This window comes from Culex quinquefasciatus, chromosome 1 (genome assembly GCF_015732765.1).
Source record: "Culex quinquefasciatus strain JHB chromosome 1, VPISU_Cqui_1.0_pri_paternal, whole genome shotgun sequence".
NCBI lineage: Eukaryota > Metazoa > Arthropoda > Insecta > Diptera > Culicidae > Culex > Culex quinquefasciatus.
In genome coordinates, this window is record NC_051861.1 from 103,797,671 (window position 1) to 103,822,900 (window position 25,230).

At 35.2% G+C, this 25,230-nt stretch overlaps 1 protein-coding gene across 5 annotated transcripts in view; it reads left to right on the forward strand.

The window, feature by feature from the left end:
* The first annotated feature begins 18 nt into the window (after positions 1-18).
* The window catches only part of LOC6045236 (leucine-rich repeat serine/threonine-protein kinase 1), a 61,487-nt gene continuing 36,275 nt past the window's right edge, over positions 19-25,230 (forward strand). For 2 of the 5 annotated variants that reach the window (XM_038248892.1, XM_038248893.1), the window contains exon 1: positions 23,084-23,329. In XM_038248892.1, the coding sequence (XP_038104820.1) occupies positions 23,227-23,329 (103 nt within the window). In that variant the 5' untranslated portion in view covers positions 23,084-23,226. Of the gene's footprint in view, positions 230-294; positions 835-13,393; positions 13,679-13,785; positions 13,952-23,083; positions 23,330-25,230 lie in introns of those variants that run through there. The other 3 variants (XM_038248890.1, XM_038248891.1, XM_038248888.1) reach the window with 3 other exon arrangements.

Here is a 25,230-nt window from a genome sequence, read left to right on the forward strand (position 1 = left end):
TGATGATATTTTTGCAACTCGTTCGCGTTGTGCAACTCGATTTTGTATTGATTTTGACGAAATTTTGGCGTGTTTCTGTGAAAGTTAGTTGTGTTGATAGAAAACGATTTGTAATTGATAGAAAAGTGCGGATTTAGTCGTCAAAATTGTGAATGTTTTAACGATTTTCTAGTCGCAAAACATTCCCCAAACCCACACAATCAAAGGCGATCGTGTTGAGAAAGCAAAGGTAAACAAAAACAACTTTTTTACAGCGCGCTCGTCGCAATTTCAACCTCCCACTTTCTTTCGCAGTTCGGTTGGATATTCGTGTTGGTGTATGTATTTTTTTTTTCTGCTGGCCAAAACTTGCCCGCAAGTCCGTCAGTTTCTTCACACCTGCGCAATCGTCCGGATCGTGGTCGTTTTGCAGAAAGGAAGATTTTCACTCCGTCCGTATTTTTTTGAATAGCAGAGGAAAAAAGTTGCTTCAAATTTGAAAACCGTCCCTCGAATTTTAGTAGAATTTGCACCGCGGAATTGGTGTCGCGCCGCTTGATTGAGTCTGATTGGCCACTTCCGGTGGAACGCAGGGGGAGAGAATCGTCAGATTTCATTCCGGTGTGAATTCAGTGTGTGTTTGGTGAGGCAGGAAGGCAAAGAAAAGTCAATAAATCTTGGCCAGAAACTGGATCTGGGTTAGAAGTGAAAAGTGGGCAGCGAAATAGTTGTGAATTATGGCTTAAATAAAGTGGAGTAAAGTTTGCTTGCTGAAGGGGGAGGAAGAATCGTGTGAAAATGAGTACAACTCCGTCGCCGGAGAGTGAGGAGTTTCCCGGAAGGTTGCTGCACCAGGTAAGGGGACTTTGGAAACGACGTCGGTGGCCACTTAAGAAAAAAAAACCTTGAACCCATCCCGATTGTGTCAATCAAATGTCTTCTCGCGTACAAACGCGCGGATAAGCACTTATCGATTGGATTTTATTTTTAGACTAAAGTTGGATTACATAGAAAAGCGTTGGGAAGAAAGGGTATTGATTTTCCTCAAACACACAAACTCGTTTTTTTTTCTCTTTGTTGAAGAGTAGAAAAAAGATTGTGAGGAGCAATTCACATTAAAAATAGAGCGGCACAGGTTTTGACATGACTCGTTTAAAGCACTTATCTTCTTGATGAGCGTTGATAGGTTACATCAAAATCAAACATCAACAAACCATCGCCGACTGAGTAGGCACTGAGCTGCACTAATTTTTAAAAGCAGAAGGCTTTAGCAGAAATGATTGCGATAATTTTTACCTCAAACCTACAGCGGCGTCGTAGTAGGCTTATGTTGGGTTGTTTACATCACTCACTCACTCATTTCAATCAGCGAACAAGCATCAACAAACTAGACGTGGGCTGCTTTGTGCAATCTCGTATTTTTTACATTTATTGCTCACTGGATAGAAGTTTTGAAATTGAAGGCTTTGATTTTTATATAGACAAAATAATGAAATTTTCAACCTAAGTATGCCTGTAAATTTTAATTAATAACTTCGGTACAAAATCTTGCTAAATCATGGCATTGCAAATTATTTTTCATAATTAAAAATTTAAAAAATATTTTTTAAGGAAAGTATAAAAAGGTTGAATCTAAAAATTGATTTTCAAATATATTTTTAAGAAGTTTTAATATGAATCTTATTTATATATTTTTTAGAACCATACAATTTTCTGATGAAAGTCTTTATTTTTTTAATTTTCAAAGTTCCAGATTGCAAAAAAAACGAAAAGAAATCGACAATGTATACCTAAAAGCAAGAAACTTGAAAACTGAACAAAAAGAAAATTTGATTCGATTGCAATAACTTAATAATTCCAGGTTTAGATTTCCAAATTTTCAAAAAAAAAAAATTTAAACGCGACGAGAAATTATCTCCAAATTAAATTCCATTCCCCTTTTGTATGACCAGCCCCAAAAATTGTATCAGAAAACGATGGAAGTAAAAAAAAACTAAGCTAAAAATAGGAAAATGGGCGGGGCCCAATGCATTCGTTTGATTAGAATACATTTTGGAAATATTTTTATCAAGTGCTTGTAAAGGGAATAGAATAACTTTTAGAAAAAGTAAAAATAAACAGAAATGTTCACAAAAAGTTGCTCTACTCGTTGGTGTACTTGGTTTTAGTAAATTTCAAGGAACACTCCAGATTATGCATTCTCATTCAAACACGACCGCTTATTAGGCTTAAAATGGGTTTATTTCCCCTACTTACTTTTTCTGTCATTCTCGAACGACGAAACAGCCTACTCTGCTCTACAAAAAAAAAATACAGAATCGAATAGTAACACTTTTCACAACATTTCAGCATTTGTTGTGCCTACTTTTCAGCACTGAAATGGATGCTTAAAAGTTGAACTTTTCAACAATTTCTTGATTGAATCGATTTGTTGTCTTTGTAATTCAGTAACAACATTTCAAAAGGGCGAATCCCTCAGATGTAAACAAACTGAGTTTTTGTCAGAATCATATAAAGCGAACAAAACTGATTCTAAAACACCCTCCATCATCTCAAAAATCCGAAAATACGTAGTTTTACAAGCAAAAAACAAAAGGGCTAATCAACGACATCAATCAAAACAAACCAAATTGAGTTTTCGCCCTTGTGTTTTCACCCAATCTTGAGGGGCGAATGTAGTGTTTTCTGCAAGTTCCGACGTATATTTAGAAACACTAAATTTTCATTATAATTTGGTGAATTTTAACCTGACAATCCTCACAATGGATCAAAATGTATGTTTCTGATGTCTCTGAACACAATTCCACAGCAAACACAGATTTGTATGATCCTAAATAAACAACTTATTAATTTCAATTATTATAGTATCGGATCTGGTCTGGTTTCACAATCTAGATATGAAGGTCCATAATTTACCGGTTCTTGGAACGTCCGGGGATTCTGGGTTGAGCAGTTGCAGGACAAAAAGTTAGTTTACGAGGAATGCCGTACAAAATCATCGCCTCCGTAACCATTGAAGCTATGCAAAGATAAAGAAGGCAGGATGGTGTCGCGGGGTGGCCTAGTCGTTAGGTGCCATGTCTCCCACTTCCGACGGGGACACCCCAAGGAACGTCACTTCAATATAGACCACATCGTCAAACCAACTTGCTACTTACGGTGTATCCTGGCTCAACGAGTCTTGGCCTAAATCGGATTCCTTATGAAGGCTTTCTAGACCAATTTTTATCACTGAGGTTTCAAATATCACTGTATTATCACTGACTTTAATGTTTCACAACGATAAAATAGCTGTTTCACCACTTTTTTCTTTAAAAACTTGAAAAATGAACAAAAACCAAAAGGGCGAATCTGTTGTTTACTTCTGCTTTGTGGCGTAACCTGACGGGCTAATCCGTTGTTTTGGTTGAGTGGGTGGCGAATACGGTGGGGCGAAAATGTAGACACGCTCTTCAAAAAGGCGTAATTTCTTTTTCTCAATTTTTAATAGCAAAAACACCTTAATTAATTTCAAATTGCTCTCTACGATGAAATTATTGCTCTTTTCTATTACGTTTTGACAAAATTGATAGTTTTCATGCTTTTTTGTGGAAATAGGAATTGATCGAAATTGCAAAATTTTGAATGTTGATTTTCCCGAAACGGCAGGATCGTAGGTTTCGCCCTTTTGAAATGTTGTTACTGAATTGTGATTGCAATTGGCGATTTATCATCGATTTATCCGCATTGTAAATGCGGCCCCGATACTCTTCATGGGTCATGGGAAAAATTTACTTTACTTTCATTACTAATTCTCAATACAAACTTTGGAAAAAAAACCCATTCGGCCCTGTCTAATTATTTTTGAAAAATTCAAAATGCGCGTGTTTCTGGGGACCCCCAAGTTCATGCTTCCCATCGAATTGAGTCTGCTGCTATTATACAATTTTAATAATTATTGGGTGAGCTTAGGTAGGTCCAAAATAGGGACATCCTCAATAAAACATACATTAAGCTGCAAAATTTCGACAAAAATAAAAGAAATCATTCTACTGATTTCACTTCAATAAATAAGTCATTCACAGGAAATACTCCTTCCCAGGCTGTGGAAACCATTCAGCTGATCGATATTTAATCGCCCGAAAATCATTAAAATTCGATACCAAAACACTTGTACGGTTTCCAAACTACTACTCAAAGCTACTGACCAAAATTGAGTCTCTCACATACGCCGTTTTCTGATGGTGGCGGTGTTCTTTCCAGTGGAAACAAAACTGAACATAAAAAAAAACAACATACACAATATAGTTAATAATGAAGTTGTGCGCCCTTGTCCGAGCACATGTTCCAGCCGGGTTGATTTACACTGCTGCTGGGTCGAACCCCCCTAATGAAGTTTGCTCAGGCAAAGTCACTCATGCGGTCAGTCGCCGATTTTTTTTTTGCTGCATTTATTAAAAATTTAATTTGCAAGTTAAGTTTGCATGAATTAAATTTTAGCTAAAAGTTAATTGAACCTTAGACGATAAATAGTTTTTTTTTTTTTGAGAAGTCAAAAACATTGCACAACAAAAAAACGTAACAAACTCGTCAAAAATTAAAAATTAAAACTAGGTCAGCCCCCAATCTGCTGTAAGGTTTCACTGATAAAACAAACGGCAGCAAGAAAAACATCAAAAGAGAAAAAAAGGAAACTTTTCCGCCGCAATTTTCGAGGCTGCTTTTTGGCCAATTTGTCTGTTACACCATTTTTCCCACCCCGCCCCCCTCCCCCCCCCCTCATTTTTCTTCTTTTTTGTCTTTTCGCCGGTTGCAGCGCCTTTTACTGATGGTTTCGCCGGAGGCAACTTTTAATCTGGTTGCATTCGATGACGAACCGAGTATTATCTCTGTCATGTTTTTCTTTTTTTCTTTCCGTCATCAATAAAATAACGTTTTTTCTTTCTCATTCGATCCGTCTTGGGGTCCCATAGGTCTCTATTTAAAATCAGCAAGTTTAGTTAAGTACTTCAAAAGTTATGCTAAAAAAACAATTTTGGAGAATGTCCGGAAGATTGTAAAAAGGGTGGTTTTTGCAAGAAAACCTATCATGCTATACATTTTCAGAAAGGTATTTAAAAGACCTTTCCAATGAGCCCAAAATATTGAAGGTCTGACAACCCTGTCAAAAGTTATTAGCACTTAAGTGTTATTTATACACTTTTTGGAGGCCGGATCTCCGATATTTCAATACAAATGATGTCCGGGTTCATCATACGACCTGTCGTTAGTTAGATAATCGAAAGACCTTTCAAATGAGCTTGAAACATCGAGAATCTGACAACCCTATCAAAAGTTATCAGCACTTAAGTGTTTTTTATACACTTTTTGGAGGCCGGATCTCATATTGTTCGATGAAAATGATTTCCGGGTCCCTTATGCGACCCGTCGTTAGTTAGATAATTGAAATACCTTTCAAATGAGATTAAAACATAGAAGATCTGACAACCCTATCAAAAGTTATGAGCACTTAAGTGTTATTTATACACTTTTCGGAGGATTTTAGATATTGTGATAGAAATATTGTCTGAATCTTCCATGCGAACTATCGTTGAATAGGTTTTTTTTTTTATCAGACCTTGCGATGAGTTAGAAATATTGAAGGTCTGCGAACCCTATCAAAAGAAATGAGTAGTAAAGTTGATTTGTTAAACATGTTAAGGGTAATGTTGCTATTTTACTGAATGTATTGACTTTATGAATGTGAGGAAGGCACCAACCACCTAAAGGTGGATTAAGTAACGTTTTTTTTATGGCACTGTTTATTTTTATTAATTTTAAGTTTTGTTAACAACTTATACTAGTTCCCTAGAAAATCATTTGTTTCAATTTTTTGCAACAGGGATACTTCTAGCTTCAAAATTTAGCTTGAATCAAAAACTTAAAAAATAAAACATTCTAATTTGAATACAGGAATTCCTTCAACGTTAAAATTTAAAAAAATAAACAATCGATTTATCAAGATTTGAATGTTTTTTTTTTCATGTAAAGTAATAATTTGTTTTTTCCTCCTTATTATTTAGGAAAATTTTGAGATGGTCAAAACAAAAACTTTTTTGTGGCGTTTTTTTCACTCTGATGTACGATTTAAAATCATACAATAACTGTTAAAAAAAGTCTACGCACCAATTTTTTTTTTGCTAAAATTTAGTAAAGGTTTACTGAATTTTCATCAAGTGAAATTTCATTAAACGATTCAGTTATTAAGATTTTACTGAATCCTCAGTTAACTGACATTTGTCACTTTGACAGAGTGTTTACTGATTTTCAATAAAATGATTGTCAAAACAACTGAAATTTCGGCAAAAGAAACGTCAAACTATTTTGCTAGAAATTTAGTATTTTTTTTTTGTGTCAGTTATATACAGGGCTGTGGAGTCGGAGTCGGAGTCGGAGCCGGAGTCGGTGGAGTCGGGTCTTTTTGGGGACCTGGAGTCGGAGTTGGAGTCGGAGTCGTCAAAACTCGAACAGCTGGAGTCGGAGTCGGAGCCGGAGTAGGCTAAATTTTAAGAGCTGGAGTCGGAGTCGGAGTCGGAGCCGAAGATTTCTGATAACCCGGAGTTGGAGTCGGAGTCGGAGTTATCTCAAAATCAACAAAAAATATGTTTTTTTTACGGTTCAGTATTTACTATATAACAGCTTAATTTACAAAACTTCTTATATTTTTAATTGATTTTTACGTCGCATGCACTGCGTCGCCATTTTTTCATTTTTTTAGAGATTTATCAGATGCCATTTTGTTTTTGAAGCTTTTTATTGTGATTGAAAAGCTCTAATTATGCTTTTTCACTATAATCACTAAATGATACCCAAGTATGCAGCATCATTATTTAAAAAAATATAAAAAATATTGGTTATGTAGTCAGACATATCTAATTGATTCTTGACTGCTTCCTTTTGCCAATATTTATGTGCCCTTAACCAAATTTCATCCAGTTCTTTCTGAAAAAAAGTACACACACAGTCATCTTTTACCCCGATAGCGAATGTCTTGGAGGTTTTAAGTTAAATCATTTTCTGGGAAAAAAAATAACGAGGTACATAAAAAGATTATAAATAGTAATAACTGTTTTTGGAAAACGAAAAAGAGTCACTGACAGTTTAACTTTTGTAACAAATAATCAACGATAATAACAATCTCTTACTTTGAACTTAACATGCGTATTTTGTTGATAACTGAGTACAATAAAATCAAAGTGTTGCATTTAAAATAATTGAAACTAACAAAAAATATCAAAAGAAGTTGCAACTAATTTTGAAATAATCATTGAATGTTGATGTTGATTTTAGGTAAACTATTTTGATATCGTTGCAAATTATCGTTGAACAATTCTCAAGATTTCAGTACAAAAATGAAATAATAAAAAAAAATATAGATATTTTATTTATTTCGCAAATATTATTATAAAAATAAAATCAAAATATTATCAACCGGTAAGAATTTTCTCATACTGTATGTCCCACGCCAATATGACGGAAGGTGATTATCATTGCAAATCAATGTACGTTAAAAAAATTAAATACTTGTGACCTAGAAAATATTTTACTTGTAGAGTTTGTTTTTTCATAATATTTTAAGTTTTTTTCATATATTTTGATGGAGGCGCAAGATCATTCATAAAGCTTCGTTTTAGGTGAAGATGCACAAAGTATCGTGCGCCTCCTTTTTAATGTATATTAATTTTTAAAATTAAAATAAATTACAAAATTCCATGATAAAATATTTTTCATGTCACTGATATTTGAAAAGGACCTCTTAAGCGTCCTTTCAACGAAGAAATTGCTCAAATACATTGAATAGCAATCATAATCTCCTTCAGCCATGGCGTGATGTCCATGCACGTCTTAAAAAAAAAAAAACAAAAAAAATGATTCGTTTCAAATTGTCATTTAAAAAACAAGGTGCCTGTTACTGTGCTTCTTACAGCCTGAAAGTGAGCAAATTGAATTCTTATGTTTTATATATCATTAAGGCCAGGTTTCTTTTAATTATTCATTCAACAATAAAAAATTAATGTTTAAATTTATTAGCTTTGAATAAATTATTTGCAAATTTGAGGTTAAGCAAATAAATCCAAATTTACTTACAAAACTGTTCTTCTCAAAATGCCTCTAGAACTGAAAATATTTTTTGATTTCTGTTTCCATGACGTATGAAACTTGTAACCTAGAAACTTTTTTTCCGTTTTGTGATTCGAACTTATTTTTCTTGAGAAAAACATGATGCTTAGAGAGTATTTAAATAATCCTATTTATCAATGTTTTAAAAACATTTAAAAATGTGTGGAGTCGGAGTCGGAGCCAACCATTTGTTGAAAGTCGGAGCCGGAGTCGGAGTCGGAGTCGGCTGATCTGAGAAAGCCGGAGTTGGAGTCGGAGTCGGAGTCGTTTGAAATATGACCCGACTCCGCAGCCCTGGTTATATAGATCATTTGCTGAGGATTCAGCAATCGTTGCTGGTATTTTCACTGTATTTCAGTAATCAAAATTTTATTTTGCTTGTCATTGAAAATGTTTCCAGTACTGTTTTTATACATACATTTCATCAATCCTTCACCTAAATAAAAAAAGGTGGTTTGCATTGAGGCATTTGTTATTCACATTTTTCTTACCTTTGATTCAAAAGATCACAATACAAAAAAACAACACATTGGAAAGAGAACTTTCTTTCAGCAACATCAAAGCATCCAAACAATATGTCAAAAGTGACAGTTCAGTTGGACAAATATGCAGTAACTGATTTTTCAGCAATGCTTTTGTTCATTGCCGAATTACAGCAAAAGTGATAATTACTGAATCGCATTCAGTACCTACTTTATTTTACTGAAATGACAATCCAAAATTTGCTGTATACAATCCTATATCCGGGTTTCGCATTATTTGGGAATTCAACAAAAACTGCAATAAAGCATAAAAAAAGTCGAAAATTTGTGCTTTTTTTTTTAAGATAAAGTCGGGAATCAGAAGGATACTAATTCTAAAAAATATGTTCTCGCTCTTGAATAATTTTATAATCCTTTGTACAATTTTTTAACATATTTCACGCAATTCGTTTTGAACAATTAACTCAATATTTGGTTCCTTCACTATTTCGATGTTTTGAGGATGAAAATGCTACTTTAGATATTGCAAATCCTAATTAAAAAGGGATGAATTTAATAAATAAAAATGATTAATTGTTGACTTAGTTTATTAAAATAAAAATGAAAGGTTAAGCAAAAAGGTAATTTAAAATAGTTTTAGTTTACCAAATAATATTCTTTTCTCATTTGTTTGTTTCCAGTTTTCATGAGTATAGTTGAAAATGTGTATAAGGAGATCGAAGTAAGCTATGATCGCGACCGGTTGGTTTGACTTTTCGCTCCGCGTTTTTTCGTCTTCTAAGGATTTTCGTCAAAGTCTTATCGGCTAGTTTTGAATGAACTTGTGAGTGTAAGTTCGGGTTTCGATGCCTTTTGTGGATTAAGAGAAACCAGGAGCGGTTGCTGATCTCTGCATGTCCGAGAAGACCTTGCTTAGCTGAGTAAGAGCCTCAATCGCGCAGATGCCGAGGAAATCTTGCCTGATTTAATGCGGCCGTTGAAAAAGATAAGGATTTAGGAGCTGGCGATTGGGGCACAATCTGGCTGTGTCTTTTGAAGATATGCAGATTCTTGGTGAGATCTTTCCATCACTATTTGCTAGATGCTTATATACTCCTATATTATTATAAAATAAAATGAATAACCCTCCTACCCATTCCCCAATCTCCGGTTCCTCAATCCCAATTCGCCCAATTCCACTTCCACCCTAAATATATATTATCTGCCAAATTTACACTAAAACACCACACCTAACTGATTCGGAGCGTTTGGTACGGTATTTCCACGCATCCTTCCTCCCCTACAGATTCTGTGAAATGTGATCCATTTACAGAATCCTCTCTGCGGTAAACACAACGCAGTAGGGCTGGCCGCTTTGATTTTTGTATTACATTTTCGGGTATTCTCGGATGTACTGCAATTATTGATATTGACAAGAAAAGTGCTTGGGGCGTAATCTAATCACAAGACTTTCCAGCATGCTTTCATCGGACTGGCTGCGTTTGTGTTAGATTAGATTAGATTAGTATAGTTGAAAATGTGTATAAAGCTTGATTTACTAAATCGAAAAAAATAAAATTATTAGAGTGTCAATTTTTTCGGGTTTTTACTTTCCCGGGAAACGGGAATTTGTGGAATCCTGGGATATTATTGGAATTGTTATACTTTTTTATACCTTTATTAAATTTTTCAAACTGATTTCCATCAACCGGAAATAATCTAGACTACAATCTGAAAGTGGACAAAAGATTTGAGTTTGAAAGCATTTTAAATTTATTTTTTTACCTAAAGTTCAGGGTTGTGAAAAATAAATTAATGGAGATAGATAGAATTACTTTCAAGTTATTAAGAAAAATATTATCAGGAATTAAGATAATTTATTTTTTTTCGTAGAGCGCAAAAACTTCGATTTCTAGAAAGTTTTTACTGAAACAAAATTCAATTTTCTTCCGAAAAAATGATTGTATTTTCTAAATAGTTTCTAATTAGTTTCTTAATAGTTCTCAATAGTTTCTTATTTCGAATCAATCCTCATGAAGAGATTTTTTTTAAATGTATCGTTGAGGCTTTCCTAAATAAATTTATTACTTAACTCAAATATTTTTTTAACATCAGCTTACCAGCTCTGAATTTTTAGTTTCTTTTGTGTTTATGAGTAATGATTTTTAACCTAATTTATTGTTTATTTTACACTGGATACATTCAATTTTTAATCTTGTGAATCATATTTCAAACTTTTCCCAAAGAATCCCAAATAGGAGCTTAATTAGACGTAACAGAAGCTGGTTCTCCACTTTTGAATTTGAGATGAGATTTAACCTGTATAAAGATATTTTTACTAAATTTAAACATTGTTGGGAAAAAATAAAAAAGATAAAACATTCAAATTAAAAAGTTCCATCATTCAAAATTCGTAGTTTCAAAAATTCAAATCGTTTTAGATTTTTCTGGTTTTTTTAATTATTTTTTTTTATTCAGGTTTCAAAATAGAAAAAAATCTAAATTGCTAAAAAAATGCAATTCAAAACATAAAAATTTACAACATTCATATTTCAATAATTTAAAAGTTTTTAAAGTCTTAATTCTTAAATTCAAAAAATAAATAAATTGAAAACAATTGAGAGAACGGAAAATAAATTTCTTAAATTCTTAAATTTTTAAATTCTTAAATTCTATATTATACTATATTAATAAATTTTAAGATTCTTAGATTCTTAAGTTCATAAATCCTTAAATTTTGGACGTTTAAAAAATGACTGCTGAATTCTTAATTTCTGTACCTTTTACAAAATGAAAAACTGTAAATTACTAAAATTTTCAAATGCCACAATTATTATCACCATCTTAGATTACAGAAAATCCAACTTTGGAGCATTTTTGCAGTCATATTTTCGGTTTCAGAAATTTTGAGAAAAAAATAATTCAAATTTCGTACTTCGAGTTTTCTAAGGGACACTCTGGCTAACTGACTAACTAACTCTAGATTTATGATTTTTTTTTTTAAATTTAATGATTTTATTTTATTTGTTTCAGGTTTTCAATTTAAATATCATTAAGTTTTTAAGTAAAATGTTTAAATTTCTATTTTTGGTTCCTTTTTTTGCCAACATTATTTTATAGTTTTTCTCTTTGGTTTATTTCATCCTAGCAAAAATAAATTTGTCCATATAGGGGAAATATACCCATTTTAGGCACCCTAAGGTTTTCGACCTATTCTAATCACTTTTTCCGTTTCCGCCATTTTAACAACATTTTCAGATGCAGCAACCTTAGAAGGTTGCTTGCTTACATTCATCTAAAATATTTATAATTTTAAAATATTCAAATGAAAGCTGTAATTCACGATCAATGTTTCGATAAGCCGATATTAGAAAAAGGCTGAAAATGATTTTATTTGAGCATTTAAAATAAAAAAGTTTCTAATAAATAAATAAATAAATTATAATTAAAACATTTTGATATTTTTGAAAATTCCTGAAAAAAAATTATGCAGATGGAAATTACCTTCATTCTATGTTAAATTATATAAGTTTAGAAATTGGTATTTTTTGTAACAAATATTTTTCTACCTATTTTGTAGCTACATTTTAGTCATACCGCCAACTTTCACAACCAAAACCGAATTTCCTCACCCAAAATATGTATATTTTTTTCAATTCCGTGAGAAACGGAACAAAATACAAAAAAACACGGTTTTGGAAAAATCCCGGGAATTCTGTTCCGGAAAGTTTCGGAAGGAGGACGCACTAATTCAAACGTTTTTCGTGTTGAATTGGAATAAATAAAAACTTTTTTTCATTTTGAAAATATGAAAAAAAAACTTATGAAAAATTTGGCCCTTCAAAAATTTTGCCAGACTTGCCAAAAAAAGTGAATAAAAAAATGTTTACACAAATTCGTAGATATTTTGATTTTTGGAAGAATTGAAAAAATGATAGTAATGTAAAAATTCATTGATTTAAAATATAAAATCAAGAATAAGATTTTACATCAAGTTATTTTTAACTAGCAATAAAAACCTTAATTTTGCCTTTAAGTTTTTATATTTGCTTTTAAGTTTTTATCTAACTAAAGATCTATTTTCTGATTCTTTTTTAATTAAGAAATTTTGTTCGATGATTTTTTTGTACTTTCTATCGTTTTTTATTCTTTCATCGACGTGCCTTCCAAGCTGCGGTAATAAGGATGGTGCAACTTATCGCTTATTTTTAATACTTTTTCTAGAATCGAAGCTGAAGAATAAAATTATATCGCACGAGTTTTATAGTTCAACTGAATGAGACTACACAGTTCGAAACCGAGTACGACACAATAATAATGGGACACGAGTAGCTCACTACTACGTTTAGGAAGCCCCTGGTATAATCCAGTCTATACGTTTCTAATCCACTGGAAGGTAGTAGTATCAGGCAAGTAACACCAGTAACACCTGTTTAATGTTGCCAAAATTTTGGCTAGAACTTTCAAAATTTTGAAGCACTTTTCTACATAAATTCACTGAATTACATAAATCATTGCTGTGCCAACAAGGCTAGTTCCTGTGCCAATTACATCACCAAACAGGATTATTGGCACCGGTTCTTCCGTTCGTCGTGATTTCTGCTGCGACAAAGTAAGAACTGGTCACACTGACCAACTTCCCAGAAACTTTCCCGAATCGCCCATTAGCGGTCATTATACCTTGCCAAAGAGGCCGACGACGGTGGAGCCACCTCCAGCTCACTCCGAGGTAAGCTCCTTAACTAATCCGCACGATCGATCGTAGGAGGGGACCGTATGTAGACTGGTCAGTCTGTTGGTGGCCACCGACCGGCCAAGAGAGTTGTATTATGCTGTTGCGTCGCAAAATCCACGAACTTCGACTGGTGGACCTGGCGATTAATCGAAATCTTTCCGTTCTGAAGGCCGCCCTCTGGGACAATGTCGAGCTGCTGGAGGACCTGCTGCAGGAGGAAACGCACCTGATCGACTGTCTGGACTCGTGGGGCCGGGCACCGATCCACGCGGCGGCCATCACGGCCGACTCGCGCTGCCTGCCCATGCTGATCAACGCCGGGGCGAACGTGGACGCGACCTGTGGACCGCGCGGGGACAGCAAGGTAGGTGCATGGCCTGCTGCCTTTGTCGGGGTGTTTCACATCTGTCAAAAGAAGCAAACTTTTGTCAACAAAATCATTCAAATTTTGTTTCATTTCCAAACGGTTAGACGGCGCTACACCTGAGTGCCGAGCACGGACACGTGAGCAACGTGCGGGTGCTGCTCGATGCCGGCGCGTCCTTTGTGGCCAAGGACAAGAACGGACTGACGGCGCTGGATTTGGCGGAGCGCAGCGGGCACGACACGTGCGTCGGACTGCTGAAGGAGGCGGCAGGTGAGTGTGGAGCGGAAAATGTTATTTTGGTTAAGGGATTTAACGAACAAGCAAATGATACTTTCATGGACATAATTTAGTCCTGAGCAGTTCTCTACGAAATCGGTCTTTTTTCTTAAATTTAAATGTTTGTATTTTTTAATCCGACTGAAACTTTTTTGGTGCCTTCGGTATGCCCAGAGTAGCCATTTTGCATCATTAGTTTGTCCATATAATTGTCCATGCAAATTTGGCAGCTGGCCATACAAAAATGATGCATGAAAATTCAAAAATCTGTATCTTTTGAAGGAATTTTTTGATCGATTTGGTGTCTTCGGCAAAGTTGTATGTGAGCAACTCTCTACGAAATCGGCCGATTTCGACCATTTTTATTTTTTGTATTTTTTTGATTTAACACAAACTTAGTGGGGGCCTTCCCTATGACCAAATAAGCTATTTTGCGTCATTGGTTCACCCATACAAGTCTCCATACAATTTTGGCTGCTGTCCATACAAAAATGGTATGTAAATATTCAAACAGCTGTAACTTCTGATCAATTTGGTGTCTTCGGCAAAGTTGTAGGTATTGTTGAGGACTTTTGAGAAACAAATAGGTACACGTAAAACAAATTTGCAGATTTTTTTATTAACTTTTTTTTGACTAAAACTCAATTTCTCAAAATACGTATTTTTCGATTTTCGAGATTTTTTTATATGTTTTAGGGGACAAAAATCCGCAACTTTTGAGTCATAGAGAAACATGGTCAAAAAATCTGCCGCCGAGTTATGAATTTTTGAAAAAAAAGTGATTTTTGGAAAAAATCGAAGTTTCATGCAAAAACAAGTTTGACATTATTTTTTAATGCAAAATTGAATTTGCAATCGAAAAGTACTTCACAGATTTTTTGATAAAGAGCTCCGTTTTCAAGATATAGCCACCAAAAGTTTGATGTTAAGCGAAATATTTGCAGTTTTTCAATTTTTAAAAATAGTGACCATAAGTGACCATCTCTAAAATTTTTATTTGGAAGTTCAAAAAATTTGCTTAAAATTGTCTAAGAGACATTGAAGATTGGACCTCGGGTTGCAGAGATAGAGCCACTTTAAGAAAAAGAAACGCGAAAATTGAAGTTTTCTAAATCTTACCAAAATAACCAACCATTTTCTAATGACGATATTTCAGCAGCTAATGGTCCGATTATCATTGTTAATACATGAAACATTCCGATCTTTTCTAAAAAAGTATTTTGAATTTTTTTAAATCTAGACTGACATTTTAAAAGGGCCAAACATTGAATATTACGCCCATTTGAAATGCTAGTCTTGATTTAAAAATTTTCAAAATATTTTTTTCGGAAAGATCGGAAAATTTCACGAAGTTTTCATGTATTAAAATTGAAAATCGGACCATTATTTGCTGAGATATGGTCATTAGAAAATGGTGGGTTGTTTTGGTGAGATTAAGAAAACTTTAATTTTCGTGTTTCTTTTTATTAAAGCGGCTCTATCTCAGCAACCCGAGGTCCAATCTTCAATGTCTCTTAGACAATTTTATAGCAAATTTTCTGAACTTCAAAAAAAAATATTTTTAGAAACGGTCACTCATGGTCACTATTTTTAAAAATTGAAAAACTGCAAATATTTCGCTAAAATCAAACTTTGGGTGGCTATATCTTGAAAACGGAGCCCTTTATCAAAAAATCTGTAAAGTACTTTTCGATTGCAAATTCAATTTTGCATTAAAAAATAATGTCAAACCTTTTTTTGCATGAAACTTCGATTATTTTCCAAAAATCACTGTTTTTTTTTATTCATAACTCGGCGGCAGATTTTTTGACTATGGCTCAAAAGTTGCGGATTTTTGTCCCCTAAAACATATAAAAAATCTCGAAAATCAAAAAATAATAATTTTTGGAAATTGAGTTTTAGTGAAAAAAAAGTTGATTAAAAAATCTGAATTTTTTTCCGTGTACCTATTTTTTTCTCAAAAGTCCTCAACAATACCTACAACTTTGCCGAAGACAGAAAATTCATTCAAAAGTTACAGCTGTTTGAATATTTACATACCATTTTTGTATGGACAGCAGCCAAAATTGTATGTAGGCTTGTATGGGTGAACCACACAAAATAGTTTATTTGGTCATAGGGAAGGCCCCCACAAAGTTTGAGCCAAATAAAAAAATACAAATAAAATCCATTTCCGGTTTTGGTAGAGAATTGCTCAGATAAGAATAGTGCGTCCATCCCGGGAATTCCCGGGACAAAAATCCCGGGATTTTTCCTAAACCGGGAATTCCCGAATCCCGGGATTTTCTATAATTTGTCCCGGGAATTCCCGAAATTGAAAAAAAATCATTTTTTGGTCTGGAAATTCAGATTTGGTTGTGAAAATAGTAGAACAATAAAATGAATTAAAATTTGTATTCAGCAAATCTCAGCTTTAAATTGGCATTTATGGAAAAAATATTATAATTTGAATTACCAGGTCCGCAAAATGCCTAGTGCTTTAATTTTTTTTCTCTATTATTTTATTTTTTTGAAAAGCTGGATATATTTACGTATATTTTCGATTTTAAATTAAAAAAAAAACAATCTCATATCAAATTATTTATAATCAAACACCGGCATCTAGGGCAAATACGTACAAATGTAACGAATAAATACAGCTATTAAAGCAAAAAATATTTGCATGACGTTTTGGATTACTTCGGTTGAAACAGTAACAGAACAAAACAATTTGTACTTCCAAATATATTGCTCTAAAATCTCCTGTACCTATTAAGAGGCAGTATTTGTAAATATTGCTCGGTTTGTTCTAGAGGTCGTATCGAGGTGCTCCGATTTGTATGAAACTTTCAGCGTTTGTTTGTCTATGTATGAGATGAACTCATGTCAAATATGAGCTCTCTACGACAAAGGGAAGTGGGGTAAAACGGGCTTTGAAATTATGAGGTCAAAAAAACATAAAAAATCTTTAAATTGCTCGCATTTCCGTAAAACTTCATCAATTCCAACTCTCTTAGATGCATTTGAATGGTCTTTTGAAGCCCTTCAAAATGTGCCATAGACATCCAGGATTGGTTTGACTTTTTCTCTTAGCTTTTGCAAATTACTGTCAAAAATGGATTTTTTTAAAACCTAAATATCTTTTTCCAACAGCCTCCAACACCCATACTCCTATAGGTCAAAAGATAGGCAAATTCATGGACTATAAGCCTATGGTATTAACTTTTTGGCCAATCGCAGTTTTTCTCATAGTTTTTCGATTTTTCTACAACAAACAATTTACAGCGTTAGTTTTTACCCTGTTGGCCTCCATAGCGGCACTTTTTGGTTTCAATTTTGTCATATTCGGAATCCTCGGACAATTTCACGTAAGTTAGAAGTATTGGAATTGTAATTTTGATTTGAAAAATAATTAAATAAAACATTTTTGAAAAAAGAAATAGATTTTATTTACCCTATGATCAATACGTCAAATGCTGTATCAAGTAGGCGAAAACCTGTTTTACCCCTAATCCAACAAATTGTTAAAAAATATTTTGATTCATTCTAAATGGCAATTTATCCAATCAAATTTACAACTCCAATACTTCTAATTTACGTGAAATTGTCCGAGGATTCCGAATATGACAAAATTGAGACCAATAAGTGCCGCTATGGTGGCCTACAGGGCAAAAACTTACGTTGCAAAATGGTTGTTGTAGAAAAATCGAAAAACTATGAGAAAAACCGCGATTGGCCAAAAAGTTAATACCATAGGCTTATAGTCCATGAAATTGCCTATCTTTTGACCTACAGGAGTATGGATGTTGGAGGCTGTTGGAAAAAGATATTTAGGTTTTAAAAAAATCCATTTTTGACAGTAATTTGCAAAAGCTAAGAGAAAAAGTCAAACCAATCCTGGATTTCTATGGCACATTTTGAAGTGCTTCAAAATACCTTTCGAATGCATCTAAGAGAGTTGGAATTGATGAAGTTTTACGGAAATGCGAGCAATTTTAAGATTTTTTAGGTTTTTTAGACCTCAAACTTCGAAGCCTGTTTTACCCCACTTCCCTTTGTCGTAGAGGGCTCATATTTGACATAAGTTCATCTCATACATAGACAAACAAACGCTGAAAGTTTCATCCAAATCGGAGCACCTCGATACGACCTGTTACACATTGGTGAAAAACTCGCTCTTAAGACTGTAATTCTGATTTTCCCTCGGTTGGCGGTAGTAACTTGAAGATAATTTGTAAAATATGTTTTATATAAAACAATGAATTCAAAACTTATCTAAAATTTTACATTGACTGGTATCATTTTATTTATTGTCGTTGTTTGTTTTCTAGCTGTTTTAGTCATGTCATATAAAATATATATAAAAGAAAAAAAATAAGAAAGAATTGATTTGATTATTAAGCTAATTCAATGATTTTAAGCTTGAAATCATAACAAATATAATGAAACATAGATTTTATTACTGATTCAAAAATTTCCCGGGATCCCGGGAATTCCCGGGATTCCAAATATATTTTTCCCGTTTCCCGGGAAATTCAAAACCCGGGAAAATTGGACGCCCTAGATAAGAAATTAAATATGGTATGGTAAGGAATCATACTGGCCGTGGTAGAGAAGTGTTCAAAGTACTGTTAGAAGAAGTTTTCATCAAATTTTGAAAAGTTTAAAAAGTTAGTTAATTGTAATGAAGAAAATGTTGATGGACAGCATTATTTAAATATTCCTCAAGTGTCATGATTTTCTCAATGAACATGAATTCAAATCGGAAAACGGAATGCAATTTCGGATTCTTTGGACAATTTTCCACAAGGAGTAGGGGAACAGCATCTTATTCCAGCGTGCCTCTAATGATGCCAGGTCAGAACTTTGACATTCAATTGAAGCTAATTAAAAGTGTTTTCAACTGAAATCGAGTGATAAATGGCTTATTGAGAAGTGAGCAAGCAAGTTTCTATCAAAATTTTTGCAAAATTAGTTGTTTAAATAGTGAAAATCAGCAAATTGGATGGAGTCAGAAGCGAGTGCTTAATTTGCCAAACATACGAGAATTTCCCCTAGGTAAAATCAGTTTGCAAGTAATAAATATTATGTGTTTTTGAAATATAATTTAAAAAAATCTTCAAATTTATCAGAGGCGACTCGTCCACCTGTTCAACCTGTTCATTGAACAGGTAGCCGATTTCAAGCGGATATTTTTTTTTATTTAAGTACCAAGGTGCTTTTAAAACCAGCAACATACAATAATTGTTCATTACAATTTTTGTTTGAATATACGTTAACAAAATCAACGCCCTATGTTCAGCAGCGCTGCATGCACCGAAAAAGCTTTGGCCCGCCACCCTTTACTCTTTACCTCTCTTTACAACCCACCAATACTAAAGCGAGCCAGCCTAGCGGGCCACGCGCAAATGCTCGTCGCGTTCAACACCGACCCTTTGAACGTCGGGGAAAAAATCTCCATACAGAAAAAAAATCAACACATGTAAAGAGCTTCCTATTCATACGCAGCGGCAGTATCGATGTGTTGGTAAATCAGGTTCAATCTGAGAGCGTGAACTGACAGCATTTTTGGGAGAGAGCGAAATGCCACCCCCAGGCCCCAGCCGACTTAGCTCGCTCAGCTCTCCAGGGAGCTGCATGCAAAAGGTAAACAAGCCAGCGGTTGACAGCACGTTGAGAGCATGAATAAATGAGAGAGCACGAGAGCACCACAGATATTGCTCTATATTTGGCGCACTTTTAGGCATCAGGCTGTTTTGCGCAGACTGGTGATGGCTTGTTTTAAAACTGGAATGTTCAACTGCGCGCGTTGAACCTCTTCGATCTTTTTGGTTACTAGTGGATTCTTGCGCTACTGGAAAGTGATGTAATGTTAAGTTAAGATAGTGTGATTGATAGATTGAATTAAAAAAAAAAGTACTGTGCTTTTTCCAGAATCGGGACACATGAGAAGAATTATGACAGTAGATTCAACCATGATCGTTATTTTATTTTTCGGTTTGATGCCATTAAATGCTCCAAAAACGACTGTGTTCAGATTGTAGTCCCGGTTCACTCTAGTTGAATATATTATTATCATATATTGTAGCATGAATTTGCTCTGAAAACTTTTTATTCACTGATGCTAAAAACAAATATCGGATTCATGAATATAGTTTTGTTTTTAACATCAAAAGCCCTTCAATTCAATTCTCTAAAAATTAGACAAAGGTTTAAAAGCGATACGACCTGGTTCTAAAAAGTATAGAGCAAAATGTCAATTTAATTTTTAAACCGAGTTAGCTCAATATTAGTTGAGCTTAAAAAAGCCCAACATACAGTTTTCTTTTGTTAAGGATGTTGTATTTTTTCTAACATCCTGATGAATAGTTTTAAAATTCAGTATAATATTAAATAACTTCCCTTGAGTTTCGATAAGGATGGCAGAGCGATTGCTCTATTTTTCCACATTCCCACGCTAATGATTAAGTCTGAAAAATACATTTTAACGAGATAAAAAAAGTCTTAATCATAATTTTAATTAATTATTTGCATAAACAGAAAATTATAATAGTATAAAAATAATAAAACGTAAACGTAACGTAAAAAAAATAAAAGCCATTGGAAAGAAAAAAGCTTTAAAAATATTTTTTAACATTGAACAGGTACTTCATTCAGGCACGAGTCGCCTCTGAAATTTATAGGCATTTTCAGTAGAACAAATTTGTATCTTTTGAAGGAATTTTTTGATCGATTTGGTGTCTTCGGCAAAGTTGTAGGTATGGATATGGACTACACTGAAAAAAAAAATATACACGGTAAAAAAAATTGATGGTTTTTTATTTAACTCTTTGTCACTAAAACTTGATTTGCAAAAAACCCTATTTTTATTTTTTTTATTTTTTGATATGTTTTAGGGGACATCAAATGCCAACTTTTCAGAAATTTCCAGGTTGTGCAAAAAATCTTTGAGTGAGTTATGAATTTTTGAATCAATACTAATTAAAAAAAATCGAAAAATTGGTAGCAAAAATTTTTCAACTTTACCTTTTGATGTTAAATAAAATTCGCAATCAAAAAGTACTTCAGTGAAATTTTGATAAAGTGCACCGTTTTCAAGTTAAATCCATTTTTAGGTAACTTTTTTGAAAATAGTCGAAGTTTTTCATTTTTTTAAATAAGTGCCCATTTTTGAAAAACATATTTTTGGAAAGCTGAGAAAATTCTCTATATTTTGCACTTTTGAACTTTGTTGATACGACCCTTAGTTGCTGAGATATTGCCGTGCAAAGGTTTAAAAACAGGAAAATTGATGTTTTCTAAGTCCCACCCAAACAACACACCATTTTCGATATCTCAGCAACTAATGGTCCGATTTTCAAAGTTAAAATATGAAACATTCGTGAAATTTTCCGATCTCGAAAAAAAATATTTTCATTTTTTTTAACCAAGACTAACATTTCAAAAGGGCCAAACATTCAATATTACGCCCTTTTAAAATGTTAGTCTTGTATGGCCAGCTGCCAAATTTGTATGGAAAATTATATGGACAAGCTAATGATGCAAAATGGCTTCTTTGGGCATACCGAAGGCACCAAAAAAGTTTCAGTCGGATTAAAAAAATACAAAAATTAAAATTTAAGAAAAAAGACCGATTTCGTAGAGAATTGCTCAACTGCATCATTACCTCAAAACTGACGAAATTACATATGGGACGGACTAGCTTCGAGCGCCAGTGGATGTTTAACACAAAATTCCATTCGAAACACGTTTTTCGGAATTACAATAGTAGTTTATGCAACAAGTTGCAAAAAGAGGATTTTTTCAGCACGAGTCGTACATTTATCCAACGAGGTTTACTGAGTTGGATAAATACGAAGAGTGCTGAAAAAATCAAGTTTTGCAGCGAGTTCCATACAACTTTTTTTGCAATTCCAAAAAACATACACTGAGTGAAATTTTAAGTCAAATTTTCATGTATTTTGTCAAAAAATCGCTTAAATCAAAAAAATGCTGAAAAGTGTTACTTTTCGGAACAAATGCTGAAAAGTTCAACTTTTCAGCACCCATTTGAGTGCTGAAAAGTAGAACTTTTCAGCGTTTATTTTGAAAAGTGTTGCTATTCGATTCTGTTATTTTTGGTACAGAAAAGTAGGCTATTTTGTCGTTCAAGAATGACAGGAAAAGTGAGTAGTTTCACGACGGAATTGCAAAAAAAAAATGTTGTAAGCAACTCGCAGCAAAACTTGATTTTTCAGCACTTGTCGAATGTGTAAATGTGAATCGATTGGCAAAAAAAAATATTGAAATAACAAGCCATAGTTTCAGCATTTGCATGGAAAAGGAGTTTTAAAATGCATTTTACACTAGTTAAGTTGTTTTGCAATCATTATTTAAAAAAAATTAAAGCTTTGACGAAAACAAAAATTTTAGCGAAAAAAACATCGAAAATTTTCAAAAATTCAAAAGATTTTTAAAACAACTCAAACATGCCAAAAGTGATTCTAAACGCAGGGAAACGCATTTTATATTTTTATCCATTCGTTCATTTAATGTCTAGTCCTTTGATTCAAACCGCACTTCAAAGCCCACTTTTCCCTGTTCCGATTGTCCCAGTAACACAATGCTCCAGTCTTGCTCAACCACGCGCTGGGATTATTGTTCTTCGTGCCTTGAATCCCTTGGGCATCCCACGTGGAAAGACTTGTAACAAAACCCACCCCCTCACCATAGCAACCCCACCGTCGTTCCTCGGTGGCCTACTCTACTGCGACTGCTCACTTCTTCACACACCAAACTGACAGTAGTATGCCTGCAACTGCGCATTCAACCACCCTGCCAGAGCCTGCTTCGACCTTCCTGACCTCCTCCTTCCTCCACATGACGTTCGCAGGAAACCCCCCAAGTGGCGTCGTCGGTTTGTTTTCATCGCCGGTTCTGTTTTGCTCGCCGGCATCGCCGTTGCACGTGCTCCCGGCCCATGTGGTCGAACCTCCCCCACCCCCACCCCCCTCAAAACCACCGCGTCTGCTCAATGACGGTTTCGTCATCGTCTTGGGGGTTTTGCTGGTGGTGGTTGTGGTTGTGGAAGTCTCGATGATGATTATCGATTTTTCGCTGTTCGGGGCCAGACACGCAGCCAAGAGTTTTGCCAGTCTTGGTCCGGAATCGGTCGGATCCGGTGTGCAGTGGTAGCAGCTTCAATCAACCGGAACGTGGTTAACGGGGGAAAAACAGACCGCGCGTGACGTGACGTGGTCAAAGTAGGCTTCCCTCTGATGACCTGAACTGTGAAGTCGTGTAACGGCAAGATGTCCTGGAAGTTCCGTGAAGTGCCCAAATCCGGGGCCGAGCGGGCGCTCGATGCGTGCGATTACTTCGTCGATGAGGTCATTGAACCGTGGAAGATACCAGGTTGGTGCTCCGGAACGCAGCTATTGATCAAACCCCCGGGAAAAGTGTGATCAAAAGCTGCAAGATAAGCAGAGGAAGAAACTTTACTTGTCACAAATTTTCCAACAAGTGTGACAACGCAGCAGGTCATGAGAAAAATGTGTGTGGTTCGAGTATCGATTTTTCCCCGCGACGAAGTCGACTCCTTGGCATGGCCTGCTCGGGTCACACCTTAGGAGTTGGCCAACAAACAACAATGCATGAAAAATTAGCAACCATCAAACTCGCAAAGGCCCACACAGACAAAGGCATGAATAGTGGATGTGGATGCTGGCTTCGCGAGAGTTGCCAGCAAGAAAAGATGAAGAGACTGTTGCCAAAATGGTTCAATTATGCTGCGGCAAAGTGCATTTTAATGGGACGAGTGCGGGGTTTCGGTGGCTCTTTCGCAACATTTAATTGGGTTATCTTGCACCCATATGGTCGTATCGTGTTCAGGAAAGGTTTCCATTCAAGGTGGTTGTGGAAACTGAAATGTTTTACTTGTGTAACTTCATTGACAAAAGGGGTGCGAATTAATCTAATTAAGGAGCTGAACTGATGTCAATGAACAGGGAGCAGCCGTAGCTGACTGGTTGCGGTGTCCGCTTTGTAAGCGAATGGTCCTGGGTTCGATTCCCATCTGCTCCCAACGAGAAATCATAGGACATATAAATCTTGAAACTCTGAACAAGAACGAAAAATCAAAGTCGCTCGAGTCGGGGTTCGATCCCCCGTCCTTTGGAATGGTAAGCAAAAATGCTAACCATTAGGCTATCGCGACTTGGTAGGCTATGACTGGAATTAGGAATACTGTTACTATCAACTATATACGTGCTGGGTCCTTGTCCATTTGACAAGGGTTCGGATGTTCTAAATAACGTTTGAATCCGATTGATGCAAACGTTCTTCAGGGCGGGGCTTGTCGACTCAAGCTGAGGGACCTCGCGCTCGGCTAGCCAGCGTAGAAATGGGTCACCGAAGCTCGGCAGAGCTAACACCATCCAAATGCCTATGCGAGTTATTTGCATGTATAGAATGTAGCCGGGACCGTGGTGTAGGGGTAAGCGTGATTGCCTCTCACCCAGTCGGCTTGGGTTCGATCCCAGCGGTCCCGGTGGCATTTTTCGAGACGAGATTTGTCTGATCACGCCTTCCGTCGGAAGGGAAGTAAATGTTGGTCCCGGACTAACCTGCAAAGGTTAGGTCGTTAGCTCAGTCCAGGTGTAGGAGTCGTCTCCCTGGGTCCTGTCTCGGTGGAGTCGCTGGTAGGCAGTTAGACTAACAATCCAAAGGTCGTCAGTTCGAATCCCGGGGTAGATGGAAGCTAGGGTGTAAAAAGAGGTTTGCAATTGCCTCAACAATCAAGCCTTCGGACACCTAGTTTCGAGTAGGAATCTCGCAATCGAGAACGCCAAGGCAATGCTGTAGAGCAGCGATTCTCAACGGGGGTACCGGGCCTACTTGATTTACTTGGTAGGGGGTACCAGCCTAGAACAAGGTTGAGAATCGCTGCTGTAGAGCGAATAATTTGATTGATTTGATTTGATTTTGAGAATGTAGATCTAAAAAAAAATACATGGAAACAACTCAATTTGTAAGAAGCGACCGCGTGGTCCCGTTTGGTTGGTTGCACACACACACACACTGATGTCACTGAACAGAGCCACGTTAAAAAAGTCAAATCATACATATTATGCCCTTTTGAAATGTAAGTCTTGATTTTGAATTTCTGAAAATATATGTTTCAATGGGATGGGAACATCACAAACATAGGTTTAATTTTTTTAACATTGAAAATTGGATCAATTTTTTCAAGGTATTGTCGATTTAAAATGACTTTTATGCCCTTTACTAATTTTGAATTATAGGGACAACAGATC